Below are 17,070 nucleotides of genomic sequence, written 5' to 3'. Positions count from 1 at the left end.
CATATGTTCACATAGAATCAGATACTACTAAGCGACTGAGCACGCATGCACAAATGCACAGGCCATAGTTTAGTAATCCTTGTTTTAAAAGGATCAACAATAATACCGAGAGCCAACTTTTCAAAAGAATTTACAGAGATCAGAAGACAATCAAATGACATCTTTAAAAAGCTGAAAGAAAAAAGGCCACCACACAATTCTATTCCCACTGAAAGAAAATATGCTTCAAAGCTGAAGGTGGAAAAAAAGTGATTTTCAGACCAATAACTGCTGAGGATCTGCTACCAGGATATAAAAAGGTATCATTTCAAAAGGAAGACAACTCTAAATTTACATGGGATTTATTCTAAATTTATACCTTTCATCTATAAAGGAAAACTTCCATCTATAAAGCAGAACTAATAGAAGAAAGACATATACCCACGAGTATGACTGGCACTTTTAACACACCTCTCTTTAAACAAGCAGATAAAAAAATTCAATAAAGATGTAGATAATATGAACACAAATAACCAGCTTAACCTGACATGCATAGAACAGTATATCCAACAACTGCAGAATAAACATTCTTTGCAAGTGCACACAGAACACTACTTATCAAAATAAAATTATATGCTGCATAAGATCTTAACAAATTTCAAAGATCTAAAATCACTTAGGGTACATGGAATCTAACTAAAAATCCATAAAAGAAAAAAAAAAAACTAGAAAATGCTCAGATGTTTGGAAAGATAAGCAACACAGTTTAAATAACCTATGGGTCAAAGAAAAAATCATCAGGGATATTAGAAAATATTTTGAACTGACCAACAAAATTACAACATCTCACAACTCATGATATACAGCAAAAGCAGCACTTAGAAGTAAATTTATATTTCTAATTGGAAGGACTGATGCAGAAACTGAAACTCCAATACTTTGGCCACCTGATGCAAAGAACTGACTCACTGGAGAAGACCCTGATGCTGGGAAAGATTGAAGGCAGGAGGAGAAGGGGACGACAGAGGATGAGATGGTTGGATGGCATCACCGACTCAATGGACATGAGTTTGGGTGAACTCGGGCAGTTGGTGATGGGCAGGGAGGCCTGGTGTGCTGTGTTTCATGGGGTCGCAAAGAGTCAGACATGACTGAGCGACTGATCTGATCTGATACATATATATAATCATTTGGTTTACACATTTTTTTTCTAGAAGGATACACAAGAACTTTTTCATTGTGATTATCTCAGGGGGGTACAGGGGAAGTGATACATCTTCTCTATTACTAACATGCCTTACATTGATTACATATAATTAACTTATCTGAAAGCAGTATTGTTTTCTAGAACTTAAAACATTATTTATTTATTTATTTTAGTATCACAGAGTCTCTAGGAAACATGTGGAGTTATTCACTATTTAATTAATAAGGAAACTGAAGCTCAGAGAATATAAGGATAATGTGCAAGTTAAAAATTACACGTGTAAGAAATTCTAAACATAATTTTCAAGTATACCACCACAGAATTAGGGAACAGCAGAGCAAAGAATTAAACTCGTCTTGTTTTGAAATCCAACATTCTTCCCATTTACCACATTGCTATGAATTTCTAAAGTTGAGTATACTAAGAAAACATTTCAAGAATTATAGAATAAGTATAAAATCCATAACCTATGGTGCCACAATACTTCCCTAACTTTTATAATCAACCACAAGAAAACTGTTGCATTTTTTTCTCTTAAATTCAAAATTTTGTGAAAAGAAAACTGATCACTGGAGCCATAATAAACACTAATTCTAACTATTCTCAGTAGTAGTCTAAAGCATCTGTGATACACTTCTGTCTAAGTCAAAATAAATTTTATTTTCACTGACATTACTTTGACTATATTTGGTTAACATTATCTCATGTAGATTCATCAGCTCAAAATTAATTAGTATTACAGAATAGTGTATTCCATCCAAACAATTCATCTTTGTTGGCTCACATGCCCCAGTGATACTGGCATGCCACAGTAACAATGGGCATGGTGCCACAGGAGCAGATGGGCATAAACACAGACATGCCAAAGAGTCAGTGTGTGCATCAAGTATGAGTATTAGTATTAGATTTTCCTCCAAGAAATTCATAAACTACAGTAAAATAAATATACGTTTTCTACTATGCTCATAAGATATGCCAACTCAAAGCTAGATTAATTTTTAAATCCTTAAAAAGAAAAAAATCAACTTTCCAAGGCCACAGAAGGCAAGTTTTCCATCTGATGGGTTTGGATTAGCCTTCTGTTTAGGGAATTGAGGAAACCAGTATGCAATCTCTACCTTAGATAAGCTTTGTCCCTGAAGCACTTGAAAATCTCAGTAAAAAATTCAGTTTTGAAAAAATCACTTGGCACTCTTCTCAAAACGAAACAGTTCTGGAATCTGTTGAACAACAACGTGAGTACACTTAACACTAATGGACTATATACATAAAAATGGTTAAGACGGTAAATTTTATGTTATATATTTTTTAATCACAATTTTTTAAAAAAGTCACACAGCCCTGGCAAGTTTCCTGATGAAGGCCATGTAGGCCTAGAAACAGAAAAAAGTCCTACAATTTCCTATGACAGGAGAAAAAAATCTGAAAATGCAAATCACTGAGCTTTACATGTTTATTTTAAATTCTGCATTCTGTTGGAAAAAACTATTGTAATTTTCAAAAGATTAATTTATTTCCACATGTATTTTTAAATTTTTAAAATATAAAACACATGATATTGAAATACTGAACATTTTTGTAATTTTTACCATATTAATGCAAAGTTTTAAAATACCAAAAATGCTAAAAAAAAAAAGGGGGGGGGAATCATTTGTAATCACTATTATCCAAAATCATTTGTTAAGTACTATATAAGGTACCAAGAAAGATGGCTGTGTGTGTGTGTGTGTGTGTGTGTATCTGTGTGTGTAAACAAAACCTATCTCCGACTTCCAGAAACTTAACTACATTTTGTTTTTAAAGAAATGTTCAAGGGTCCAATCACCTTGGGAAATCCAATCTGTTATTTTGTAACTGTTGATACTGTCAGACAGGCAGAAAATGTAAGAACTATTTTTAACTTTACTATTTTTTGAGATTTTTTTTTTTAATGTGGACCATTTTAAAAGTTTTTATTGAATTTGTTACACTATTATTGCTGTCTTATGTTTTGGTTTTTTGGCCACCAGCCATGTGGGATCGTAACTCCCTGACCAGGGATCGCGCTTGCACCCCCAGCACTGGAAGGTGAAGTCTTAACCACCAGACTGCCAGGGAAGTCTCTAATTTACTTTTAACTGACCACAGCATTTCTATCATCTTATGGCTGCCAAACTTCTGTCTCTAGCCTAAGTCTTCCCTAAGCTTGACTCATGTATCCAACCGTCTATTTAGTGTCTCCACTTGGATGCCTAATAGGTGTCTCACACTTAACGTGCTCAAGCTCCTGAACATCTCCCCTCTTTAAAAAGTTCCTCTATTCACAGTCTTCTTCATTTCAGATGATACTAATCCCAAATTTCCAGCTATTTAGGCAAAAAACTTGTGTCCATCCTTGATATCTTTTTCTCTCACACATCACCATCCAAACCATCAGCAAATTTCACCGGATCTACTTTCAAAATATATCCACAATCCAATCACTGCTCCCCACTACCACCGATCGGACTGAGGCATCACCTTCTCTTGCCTGGATTACCATAGGGTGTCCTTGCTGGTCTCTGCCTCAGATCTGCAGTCTATTCCTAGTTCAGGAGACAAAGCGATATATTAAAAACATAAGTTGGGTCATCTCACTCTTCAGTTCAAAACCCTCCAATGGCTTCCTTCTCACACAGAGTAAAATCCAAGTCCTTACAAGGATGTACAAAAAGCCCTACACAATCTGGTCCTTATCTCTCTGATCTCATCTACTACTCCCCCTCTTCCTTCATTCACTCTGTGCAGACATACTGGCCTCTTTGCTACGCTCCCAGGTCAGAAATTCTTCTGCCTCAGAGCCTGAGCACACACAATTCCTCTGACTGAAGACTTCTTTCTCCCCAGACATCTGCAAGTCACTCCCTCACCTACTTCAGGTATTTACAAGCATCTTTTCTTTACCCTGCTATTTCAAACTCAACCCAACCTCCATCTTAATTCTCTATCCTCTTTCCCTGCCTTATTTTTCTCTATAGAGCTCCCTGTTATCAAATGACGGACCATATACTGACTTATTTTCTTGCTTATCTTCTTCAGATTGGAATATACTCCATGAAAGCAGGCATTTTGCCCACTGACTGATTAATCCCCAGCATTAAGAAGAGTACCAAGCATAAGAAGGCACTCATATTTGTTAAATCCGTTAAGTTACTTCTATATTTTTTAGGTTATAGAAAGAAACACTAGAAATGAAAAAAAAAAAGGTCTCAAGTATCCTACAGACCATAACCTCTTTGAAAAAAGAAATACATCTGGCACACAATAGGCACTTAATAATGACTGACTTCTAAATGCCCATTCTGCTCAAAACCTTCCAATGGCTTCTCTTCACACTCAAGAGTAAAATCCAAAGTCCTTACAAGGCCCTACCCAATCTGGCCCCCAACCTTCTACTCTTCCCCCTACCTTCCCGCCCCCATAGTACTAAATTTCCCCCTCATTCTTTATGACTACATCCTTAACCTATGCTTTAAGAAATTTTAAGTAACCTGTTCCTAGAGTAAAGCTCTGCCAACCCTTCATCTTGGGACCAGCCTTATTCATAAGCCTCTTGCTTATCCAGCTGGCATGCCACCTCACTCAGCTGCCAGATTAAAGACACTGGCCTTCTAATTAGGTCAGTCCCTATCAGCAATACAAGTAATCAGCCCATCAATAAGCAGACATTGACTATAAATTGTTCACTTTTGTAGATCTATGAACTCTTTCCAGCTGACATGTTAAATAAGTCTTCCCTAAGTACATAAACCAAAGAATGTTATTCATAATAATGTGAAATATAGGAAAATCATTTCCTTCTTGATTATTCTACTTTGGGCTCTTCACTTTAAATTTTGAATTTGGACTGCAGGCAATTTGTTTTTGTCGGTAGTTCATTTATATTCACAATTGCAATACTGTCAAATTATTTCACTATAAAACATTTATCATTCCATGAGCGTTTGTAACTTTTCTGCAGTAAAAAAAGAACATTTCAACCCACCATCTGTCTAAGCTTTTCAGTTTTACTCATTCAGTTCTAGCAATGTTACCTCAAATTCTAAATATTTTTAGAAATAATATCTCACGTCCTGGGATTTAATAGTAAGGCTTGATTTTAAATATTCTAGATTTTCTCCTTGGATTTCACAAAATCAGTGATCTTAAAGTAACATATTCTATATCTATATTTTCTTGGTTGAGTATTTAAGACAGACTGTAAAAGTCAGAATTGAATCTCCTCCAAGAAGAAATGCAAGCTAAGCAAATAAAATAGAACACTGTTATAACCTATTGCAAAGCAGGACTCTCAGTATTTCCTCACTTTTTTTGTTCAATGTGGTAAAATCTTATTTGATTTGAAGAACATTTCAAGAATTAAATTATAGGAACCCTACTGCACCACTAAAAGTGACAATCCTTAACTTGAATAGTTAGCCCTTTGTAGAATTAAGTCTTACTTACATGAAGACAAAAACTAATTCACCTACCTAGAAATGAACTGCAGATATCATTATATAGCTTCTTCTTTTGTTAACAGCCATCTTGAATCAAACGACATTTACTTCGTAAAAGAGCAATAAAAACTCTGAAATTGGGAGTTCCCTAGTGGCCCAGTAGTTAGGACTCAGTGCTCTCACTGTCGCGGCCAGGATTCAATCCCTGGGCAAGGAACTATTATCCCACGAGCCACGCAGTGCGGCCAAAATAAAATAAAGCACTGAAACTGCCTTATATTTCATATGTTCCTTGTAAATAAAAACATTAGGGCCCAATTTACATATACAGCATGGCAACTACGCTGTTAACATCACCATAACTAGACTAAGTGGCCATAAATTCCAACAAGCTAAGCAGAATTAACAAGATGAGCAGTTATCAAAACTGGCATTATCAGAACTCAAAGGGATTAAATCTTCAGAAATCGAAGATGATGACAAGGACAAACATATGCCACGGAAATCATTAATGGAGTATATTTTCGTACAAGCAGCACCGAATTCCTAAACACAAGAGAAAGGAATCCACAATGAAGAGCCTGTGCCTCTTCATAATATGCTAACAACTCAGAGCTCCAGCATTTTCAGCATCTCAAACTAAAATGTGTTTGACATTTCAAAATTCCAGCATGTCCATTTTCTTCAGTAAATCACTGTTTACAAAAATAAAGGCTTACAGACACAGGTGTATGTAGGGCTGAGTCCCTTTGCTGGTCACCTGAAATTATCACAACATTGTTTGTTAATCTGCTATGGAAGTGAAAGTGGCTCAGTGTGTCCAACTCTTTGTGACTCCATGGACTATGGAATTCTCCAGGCCTGAATATTGGAGTGGGTAGCCTTTCCCTTCTCCAGGGGATCTTCCCAACCCAGGGATCGAACCCAGGTCTCCCGCATTGCGGGCAGAGTCTTTACCAGCTGAGCCATGAGGGAAGCCCAAGAATACTGGAGTAGGTAACCTATCTCTGCTCCAGCATATCTTCCCAACCCAGGAATTGAACTGGGATCTCCTGCATTGTAAGTGGATTCTTTACCAACGGAGCTATCAGGGAAGCCCTGTTAATCGACTATACCCTAATACAAAATAAAAAGTTAAAAAAAAAACAACTCAGTGGGCCAAGTTCACATTAAAATGCACTATTCATTCACGGGGGGAAAAAAAAGGCTTATAAATAAGTCATTTTTTGTTAGTTATATCACACTGAAAACTTGAGAATTACTACACAATTTAACACTATATATTTGTACTATTCGTATTAGTTCACATTAGCCTTATCTCACCAAATATATTTCTTAAAGGTAAGATAAAAATCTTATCTGCTAAAAACACATAAGAATTAATTATACTTATGGTATAACCCCACATTTGCAAATAAAAACGCTATTTGAAGAATGTTATAGACTTCAAAATCTTGATTATAAAATTCTTTCAACACCCACCTACATGACAATTCTAAGTCAATTAATCCTAACCACAACAAAACCTCAAGCAATGACATAAAGAAAATGGCTGTTTGGGGCCTTCATGGTAATGCAATAATACATTAATAGGGACCGCAGGTTAAGTTTTTCCTTCTGTATAAGGGCCACAGAATCTGGTTGTGTTTATTTTTTAACTACACTGGCTAAAGAGACAGTAAATATTAGAAGAATCTGAATCATTCAATGATCAGTCATTAAGTAAAAGATCTAAAATATTTATTATGCAAAATTGAGAGCCAAACACTTTGCTAGGCATCTTCACATACACTACACTACCTAATTAAGGGATTCATTGGTGGCTCAGACGGTCAAGAGTCTGCCTGCAATGTGGGAGATGGGAGTTTGATCCCTGGGTCTGGAACATCCCCTGGAGAAGGAAATGGCAACCCACTCCAGTATTTTTGCCTGGAAAATCCCATGGCTGGAGGAGCCTGGTGGGCTACAGTTCATGGGGTCACAAACAGTTGGGAATCGGACATGACTATGCACGCGTGCCGCGCACACACACCACTCTTAGTAGCATATATACAAAATCTCACATGCTCCAGGCTCCAAGGCAGAAGCAGTATTCTGCGAGGAACCTAGGTCAGACCAACTTGCTGATCTTGGAAAGACTCCCAAAGAGGCAAGAGGTAACTGGGAAGTATCCTAGAGACGCAGACGCTGGTGGCAGCCACTTGGGGGAGTTCATTTCACAGGGATACTGTGCCTGGCAAGGGTCATTTAGGAACTCTCTTCTAGTTTACTAGTGTCAGGACCCGGCCCACCCACCAGCCCACAGGCACCAGTCCTGGAACACTCTAGACCAAAGAGTAGCTGGGGGGACCCAGTCCTGCCCACCAACGGGCCCGAGCCCTCAGCTACCCCAGGACCCGCCCTGTCTACCAGAAGGCTCAGGATGCAGCCCACCCACCAATGTGTGACCAAGAGCCCTGGGTCCAGCAGCTCGTCTCTCCCACCCTCCCCACCTGCCAGCAGGCCAGCACTAGTCCTGGGCCCCGCCTCATCCACCAGAGCTGGGGTACCAGACCTGGGACAAACAAGGCCCTACGGCCAGCTGGTAGGACATGCCCACTCACCAGCAGTCTGGCACCAGCTCCAGGACCCCCTGGGCCTGGTCCCCCCACCTACTGGCCGACACCAACCAAGAGTTTAAGGTACAACGTAGAAAAGACAGTCTCTTCGACAAGCTACATGTACAAGTTGAGGTTAGAACATTACCTCACAGCATATATAAAAATAAACTCAAAATGGATTGAAGACCTACATGTAAGACCTGAAACCCTAAAACGTCTAGAAAAAGACAAAGGCGGAATAATGACATAAATCATAACTTTTTTTTTGGACCTGTCTCCTAAGACAAAAGAGATAAAAGCAAAAATAAATAAGTGGATCTAAGTAAAGTGTTTGCACAGCAAAGGAAACGATCAACAAAAGAAAGAGACAACCTATGGAATGGGAGAAAATATCTGCAAATGATATTAGTGACAAGGGATTAATGTCCAAAATATATAAACAGCGCATACAAGTCAGTATCAGGAAAACCACACAACTCAATAAAAAACGGCAAAGATGTGGGAAAAAAAGGGACTACTGTACACCATTGACGGAACTGCAGAATGCCACAGCCATAGGGTACGCAGGTTCCTCAAAAAATCAAAAGCAGCTATCATATGATTTAGCAATTCCACTCCTGGGTATTTATTCAAAGAAAACAAAAACAGTAATTTGAAAAGATGTATGCACCATAACTTCACTGAAGCATTATTTAAATAGCCAAGATATGAAAGCAATCTAAGTGTCCACTGATAGATGAATGGCCAAAGAATACATGGTGTGTGTATATATACATACACAGACAACACACAAAACACAGTGGGATATTACTCACCCATAAAAAAGAATGAAATCTTGCCATTTTCTACAACATGTAATGACCAAAGGGTATTATGCTAAGGGCAACAAGTCAGACAGGGAAAGATATACATGGAATCGAGAAAAACAAATGAACAAACATAACTAAACAGAAATAGAATCACAGATACAAAGAACAAACAGATGGTTTGGGGGGAAGAGGGAATTGGTGTACAAAATTCAGTTACAAAATAAATGAGTCACGGGTAATGAAATGTACAGTCTGGAGAATACAGTCAATAAATATGAAGTATCTTTGCATGGCAAGAGATACCAGCTAGACTTATCATAGTGATCATTTGGAAATGTATGGAAATATTGAACCACTGTGCTGTGTACCAAGAACTAACGTAGTATGTGACAGGTCAATTACTCACCAAAAACAAACATACAAACTTACAGAAGAGAGATCAGATTTGTGGTTACCAGAAGTAGGGAGACTGGGGAGTGGGGAAATTGGATAAGGACAGTCAAAAGGTACAGATCTCCAGTTTTAAGTACTTTATCTCACAACTGGGAATGTACTATACAACACGATAATATAACTAACACTGCTATACTTTATAAGTGAAAATTGTTAAGTAAATCCTAAGAGTTCTCATCACAAGGGAAAAAATTATTTTCTATTTCTTTAATGTTACATTTATATGAGATGATGGATGTTCATTAAATTTACTGTGGTAATAATTTCATGATGTATGTAAGTCAAATCATTATGTTGTATACCTTAAACTCACACAGTGCTGTGTATCAATTATATCTCAACAAACTGGAATACAAAAACAAACATCCCTATAAAAAGGTTACTCTCATTCAGATACGTTTCTATATGCCCCTTGAAAGTGAGAAAAGGCAGTGTGGATAGAGCTAGATGTGTTGGCTGTTGTGTGCCCGGTCACTCAGCCATATCCAGCTCTTTGCGACCCTTTGGACTGTACCCTACCATAATGTACACACTAATGTACACATAATGTACCAGGGACCCATGTAAAATTCCTAGCGGCCTCCACTGAGAAACACTGATATTAAAGGTTAAAGAGTTAAATGTAATGTAATTTTCATGGACAATATAAAGCTGACAATAAATAAAACTTAAGTTAAAAAAGTAAGCTAGGCTTTATCATTTGCAATGCAAGAACACTGACATATTTATTACATCGCACTGCACGATACAGTAAGACAACAGAAAAGCATGCAGTCCTTTGGGGCTACATCAGCTCTGCAAATCTAACAAATGAAAAGACCATCAATTTCAGCAAGGACTGAAAAAACGCTACCTTGGTTACCTTTTAATTGTTAAATCCAATGGCCACTTTTCAGCCTTCATTCCATCTGCCTTCTTTCAGCAACTCCTAACATAGTTAACCACTTCCTTGCTCCTCTCAGCTTGCCTTTTTTTTTTTTTTTTTTTAAACTTTCCTCTGGTTTCCTAGCCCTCTGAGCACTGTCTCCTTCCCTAGTTGTTCATTCATTCACACCTTAAATGTTGATGCTCCCTACATTTTGTCTAAACTGCCTCTTCTCCTAAAAAGAAAAGTTCTCCCTGGGCGATTTCATCCATTCCCATACTTTAATTACTACCCACAATTCTAAATGCTGATGCTTGAATCTATATTTCATCTAAACATGAATTTTCTTTTGCAACTCTCCTGGTTTCTATATACTTTGCCTGAAGAACTCCCCCTATTCTCCAACTGGCAAAAATCTTCTCAGGCTTTATGACCTAATATATTACCACCTCAGTGAAGCTTTCAAGAACTTTTCCAAATAGTGTTAGTTACTATTCTAGTTCAAAAGTCATTTCAACTATACCATCTTGTGAAAAACTCACAAAATAGGCAAGTATTATCATACCCTCCCTAGAAATAAAGGCACTGAAGTCTGAAGAGATCAGGCAACTAGAACAAAGAAACATTACTATAAGCAGAAAACATCAACTTAAACCCAGGTCTTTTCACTCTAGGTCCAATACTCTTTCTAATACACTGTGAAGTTCTCAAAAAAAAAAGAGAGATTCAGAAATTTAGTAGTTTTACCATTGTTAAGAAAAACTAATTAGTATTGTCTGTTTCTAGAAATTAATTTCTAATTAAATGCTTAATCCAAAAACAAATTATTAATAATTACTATTTTAAATTATACACACACAGCCAAACTGGTTAAAATAAGCGTTTAAGACAAAAGAAAACACCTCACACCAATCAGAACAGCCATCATAAAAAAGAAAACTACAAATAATAAATGCTGGAGAAAATGTGGAGAAAAGGGGACTCTACTTCACTGCTGGCGGGAATGTAAACTGGTACAGCCAATATGGAGAACAGTATGGACTCCTTAACAAACTAGGAATTAAACCAGCATATGGCCCAGCAATTCCACTAGTGGGCATACACCCTGAGAAAACCACAGTTCTAAAAGGCACACGCACCCCCGTGTTCACTGCAGCACTGTTTATCACAGCCAGGACATGGAAGCAACCTAGATGCCAATACAGAAGTTGTGTGTGTGTGTGTGTGTATTATATTTTTATATATATAGGAATATTATTCAGCCATAAAAAGAAACAAATTTGAGTCAGTTGTAGTGGCGGATAAACCTAGAATCTGTTATACTGAATGAAATAAGTCAAAAAGACAAAAACAAACATCATGTATTAACACCTAGTGGCTCAGTCAGTAAAGAATCTGCCTGCAATGCAGGAGACCCGGGTTCAATCCCTGCATCAGGAAGATCCCCTGGAGAAAGGAATGGCAACCCACTCCAGTATTCTTACCTGGAGAATCCCATGGATAGAGGAGCCTGGCAGACTACAGTCCACGGGGTTGCAAAGAGTCGGATATGACTGAGCGACTAACACCTTCAGTTTTCTTTCAACACATATATATGGAATCTAGGAAAACAGCGAACGTATTTACAGAGAAGACATGGAAACACAGAGGTAGAGAACAGACTTCTGGACACTGCGGGAAAGAGAGGCTAAGAGAAATTGAGAAAGTAGCATTGACATATGTATATATACTATCATGTGTAAAACAGGTTAACTGTCAGGAAGCTGCTATATAACACAGGGAGCCCAGCCTGGTGCTCTGTGATGACCTAGAGGGATAGAACTGGGGTTGGGGGGCGGGGGAGGCTCCAGAGGGAGGGAATACACACATATAAGTATGACTGAATCGTGCTGATGTGTGGCAGAGACCACCTCAAAAGTGTGAAGCGATTATCCTCCAGTAAAAACATCACCACTGCAGACACTGAGGTCAAGACTGGTTCAGGAGATTCATACATGGTGGCTAAGTACAGGGAATGGTGAATCTAATGATGAGCAGAACACCTGTATGATCTCAAAGTGTCCCCTCATGCTGCTGCTAAGTCACCTCAGTCGTGTCCGACTCTGTGCGACCCCATAGACAGCAGCCCACCAGGCTCCCCCGTCCCTGAGATTCTCCAGGCAAGAACACTGTAGTGGGTTGCCATTTCCTTCTCCAATGCATGAAAGTGAAAAGTCAAAGTGAAGTCGCTCAGTCTGTCCGACTCTTAGCGACCCCATGGACTGCAGCTCACCAGGCTCCTCCATCCATGGGATTTTCCAGGCAAGAGTACTGGAGTGGGATGCCATTGCCTTCTCAGATCCCCCCATAGGTAACTAGAAAAAAACCCTATAACTGGGAAAATTAACATCATAAAGATGGGCACCCTACGCCTCCTGACACAAAAGCCTAAGAAGGTAGTATTGCAGCCTGGGATATTTAACAAGAATCAAAACATGAGCAAACACCAGCAAAGGCAAACTGATTAACATGCTATAAAGTAATTGACTTGTGTTCTTCAAAAATATCAAGGCAGTGAAAGACAAAGGCTAAGTAACTATTCCAGATTAAAGGAGATTAAAGAGATACAAGAACTGATTGTATAGACATATCAAAGACTCAAAAATTTAAAGAAATATATATATATATATATATATACACACTTCTCTCTCTAACATTTTTATGGAAATTAAAAATCAGAGGCTTTTGGTCTCCATGTGCACTAGGTCAAGTTCATTTACCCCAGAGGACAAAGGATTGCCTCTTGGGAGATCCTCCCTTCTCCTTTCAACTCTGTCCCACCCGGGACAGAGAAAAAAAAATGCTAGAGAAAAAAAAAATGCTAAAAAAATTAAAGTATTTATTGGGACAAATGACAACACAGGATTATAGACTGTAAATTGTACTAATGATAAACTTCCTAACCATAACAGTGCTGCAGTTGTGAATGAGAATATCCTTGTTCTTAAAAAATACATGCTAAGGTACGAGGATAAAGGGACATGGTGTATACAACCTATTCTCCAATGGGTCAGAAGAGATAATAATACGAATGTGTGTATGTCTGTGTAGATAGAGAAAGAGAAATAAAGCAATGTAGTAATTTTTTAAAAACTGAGCCTGCATCAAGAGTAGTTCTCTGTATTATTCTTGCAACTTTATTGCAAACTCAAAAGCATTCAAAGTAAATCATCAAAAATGAGACCAGAGGTTGTGGGAGAAATGGGTGAAGAAAGTCCAAGGCACAAAGTTCCAGCTATAAAAAAATAAGTCGGGGATATAATGTACAGCATGGTAACTACAGTTAATTGCATATTTGTGTTTTTTTGTATTTGTATTGCATATTTGAAAACTGCTAAAAGTGAATCTTAAAGTCCTCATTGGAGGTGGGAAAAAAAACTACAGTTAATTGCATATTTGTATTTTTTTGTATTTGTATACGTATTGCATATTTGAAAATTGCTAAAAGTGAATCTTTAAAGCCTCTCATTGGAGGCGGGGGAAAAAAAAAAACAAAACACTGTTAAGTATCGTGACAGATGTTAACCAGACTTGCTGTGGTGATAATTTCTCAATATATAAAAAAACCTACTAAACATTATGGTGTATACCTGAAATTAACATGTCAATGTCAATTATACTTTGATAAAAAAAAATCAGAGTACAGGATCAGGATAAGCCTGAAGTTTTTTACATAAATTTTGTCATTTGGGTTTTTTTAAAAGGCAAGAAATACCACATTTTTATAAATGAGAGAATGTAAGCTCAAGAGAGGTTAAGTGACCACTTCCAGAACACAGGTCCCTATTTCTGTACAGCCCCACTAGTCTGCAATTCAATGGCCAAAATGTTTCTAATTCCTGAAAGCCTCAAGGTCATACACTGTCTATGACTACTTAAGTTTTAAACTTTTAATTATTTGTATGCATTCTCTAATAAGGTACAATTATTTCCTTCTCCGGGGATCTTCCCCCGCCCAGGAAACAAACTCAGGCCTCCTGCATTGCAGGCAGATTCTTTACCAACTGCAATACAAGGGAAGATCAGGGTACAATAAACTTCATCAAGTAACACATCCAAAGGGTCAAGAGAATGGGCTCTGAGATGAGATTGTCTGAGTTCAAACTCAGGCAGGGCAGTGTTCTAGTTCTATTATCTTAGGCAAATTAACCACTTGTGCTCCAATTTTCTCATCTGCAAAGTAAAATCAAAGAAGTATCTTTGGGTTGCTCTGTATCCTCTGTGGCACCTGAAAGTCACAGAATAGTTTCCCATAAGTCACACTCACTCAGCCAGACAGTTGTCAGGAGGACCGAATGAGATAATCAATGTAAAGTAGTGTGCACAAGTACTCAAAGTCAGCTATTTTTATTTCAACTCCAACATGCTCAGTCACCTCAGTAACACTCACTGGTCACAGTCAAAGCCACACATTTTTTTCAAAATCAGACCCAAATCTGACAAAATAGGAAATGAAAGGCTCTAAGAGGAAAACATCTTAGAAGTTCACAATCCATAAAAGTAAATCAATTGTAAGCATATCACATGCAAAACAGACTCTACAGACTTAAACATTAATTTAACAGTTGAAATATCTGCTAATAGAACAACAGAACTGCAACAAGCTTCTTTTTGGAATAATCCATCATCTAAATGCATAGAAGGAAAAATGAAAAATTATTGAAGTTACGTTACTTAAAACTTTGCTAACCTGAGAATAAGGAAATAAACAAAAAACTCTATTCCACACACTCCACACAGATTTCAGTTGGCTTAATACAGTCAAAAGGTAATCTCAACTTCAACTACTAGCAATTTCCAGAATGCCTTTTAAAATAAAAATTTAAAATAAATTTTTAATTAAATTTTAATCAAATAAATTATTTAATTAAATAAAATTTTAATTTATCTGTCTGACGCCACAAAGCCACCAGCATAGCTACTTTACCTTAAGTTCAGCATAAATCTAGTGTCAGCCTATTATATTCAGTGAGTACTGAGAGATCAAAAATAAGAAAAAATGTAAAAATGATTACAAAAAAATGCAAAGTTACCAGAATTCTGTAAGTTTAAAATCACTCCCTCTCCCCCACCACAAAAAAAAAAAAATCAATGAGTGGGGTGTTTTCTTTCCCTTTTTCGGTGGTACTTAAAATATTCATAATAACTTAAAAATATACTTTGTTTAGTGTTCATGTTTTAAATCCACACTATTTGCAAAATTGTACCACTTGCCCACACTCTAAATATTCTCCTCATACGCTTCTTACTGTGTTTCTGAGCTTTATTTTTTGGGTTGGGGGTTGTCTTTTACTTTTGGTGGGGGGTTTTGTTTTTTCTTTTTTGGTCTGAAATGCAAAAGACATTTTCCGAGAACACTGGTGTCTGAATAAACCACCTCGTTCATTTATAAAGCGCCTAAAGCAACTCCTTGCTTCTACACTCAAGGGTCACAGAACAGTTTTCCATAAGACACAATCTAACTTTCCCTCTCAGCTCCCCGAACGTGAATCCTTCCACCCTAGTGAGAGAATTTCTCCAGGTGTCATCAAGCAAACTTTAAACTAGCTTGAAGTGTTTGCTCAAAATTCAGACTCCTGGGCCCCAGACCAACTCAATCGGGGTCTTCGGGGGTGGCACCTAAGCGGTCCCAATGGTTCTTTTTCACTAAAGTCTGAAAACTCCTAGAGATTCCCCTCCACACACTCAACCCAAACTCCCAACTCCCACGACTCCCAAGTGATACCGCGACAGGAAACGCCCGCTGCGCTCCCGGACGGTCTCAGGGCGACCCTGCCCCTGTCCCGGGAGCCCCAGCCCCTCAGTCCCGTCCCCACACCCCAAACCTTTCTCCTCACTTCTTCATATCGCTGCTAAAGAGGCCGAAGGCGCCGGAGGGGGAAATGGTTGAGGTCGCCTCCTGCCCCAGCTCCGTCGCCTCCCCTCCTCCCGACTGCTCATTGTAAGCGAAGCTGTTGCTGGACATCGCTGCGGGGTTGCCGGGTGTCGAGCTGGTCCTGCCCGGGGTTCTCTCTGACGGGCTCCGGTCCCAGCGACTGGAAACAAAACTAGTTCTCGTGCAGAGGGGCGCGCGCAGGCGCTTCCGGACTCGTCACCGCTCCCACAGCCGACCCGGCGGGCCACCCTCTGCGCATGCCCAGTGTGCGGGCGGCCAGAGCCCACCCCTCGGCCATTCCGGGGCCGGACTGGAGTTCCCGCCTCCTGGCTTTTGAGGTAGCCGAGCGGCTGGAACCCAGCGTCTGCGCTAGGCAGGCCATCAGCGTGCTAGAGACTAAGCTCTTTTTAGAGGTGTTTTGGTTTTTTTTGTTTGTTTGTTTGTTTGTTTGTTTGTTTTTTGCGGGGGGGAGACAGATACCCACGTATCCATTTTGGCCCCTTAGGAGATTCCCCGGGCCCGGACACCTCTTTTTTGGATTCCTGTTGTAAACCAGAAGCTTTCCGATTTCTCCCGGAACACCATTTAACACACCAGGTGAACTTTGCTAAACTGAATCAGGATTGCTTTTCCTGTTTAGGCTGGTTTCTAATGCTTTCCCTCCAGTCCGCTTAGTCTTGCTGTTACATCTGCCCCAGGCAATCTTTATGCAGAGCTCTGCGTTTTAAGGAAATTTCTAAAACCCTGTCTTTCTGGGATCTGCCACCGCCAAGATGGGATCATTGT

General features: G+C 38.8%; 1 protein-coding gene across 1 annotated transcript in view; it reads right to left on the bottom strand.

The window, feature by feature from the left end:
• Positions 1–16,556, bottom strand: part of AP3B1 (adaptor related protein complex 3 subunit beta 1) — a 237,333-nt gene extending 220,777 nt beyond the window's left edge. Inside the window, exon 1 of the mRNA XM_006068949.4 lies at positions 16,247–16,556. Coding sequence (XP_006069011.1) covers positions 16,247–16,374 — 128 coding nt within the window. The 5' untranslated portion in view covers positions 16,375–16,556. The remainder of the gene's footprint in view (positions 1–16,246) is intronic.
• Positions 16,557–17,070: the final 514 nt, after the last annotated feature.

The sequence above is a fragment of the Bubalus bubalis genome, chromosome 11 (assembly GCF_019923935.1).
Source record: "Bubalus bubalis isolate 160015118507 breed Murrah chromosome 11, NDDB_SH_1, whole genome shotgun sequence".
NCBI classification, from domain to species: Eukaryota; Metazoa; Chordata; class Mammalia; order Artiodactyla; family Bovidae; genus Bubalus; species Bubalus bubalis.
The sequence above is the reverse complement of the archived record's forward strand: the minus strand, read 5'-3'. Positions and strand labels throughout refer to the sequence as shown.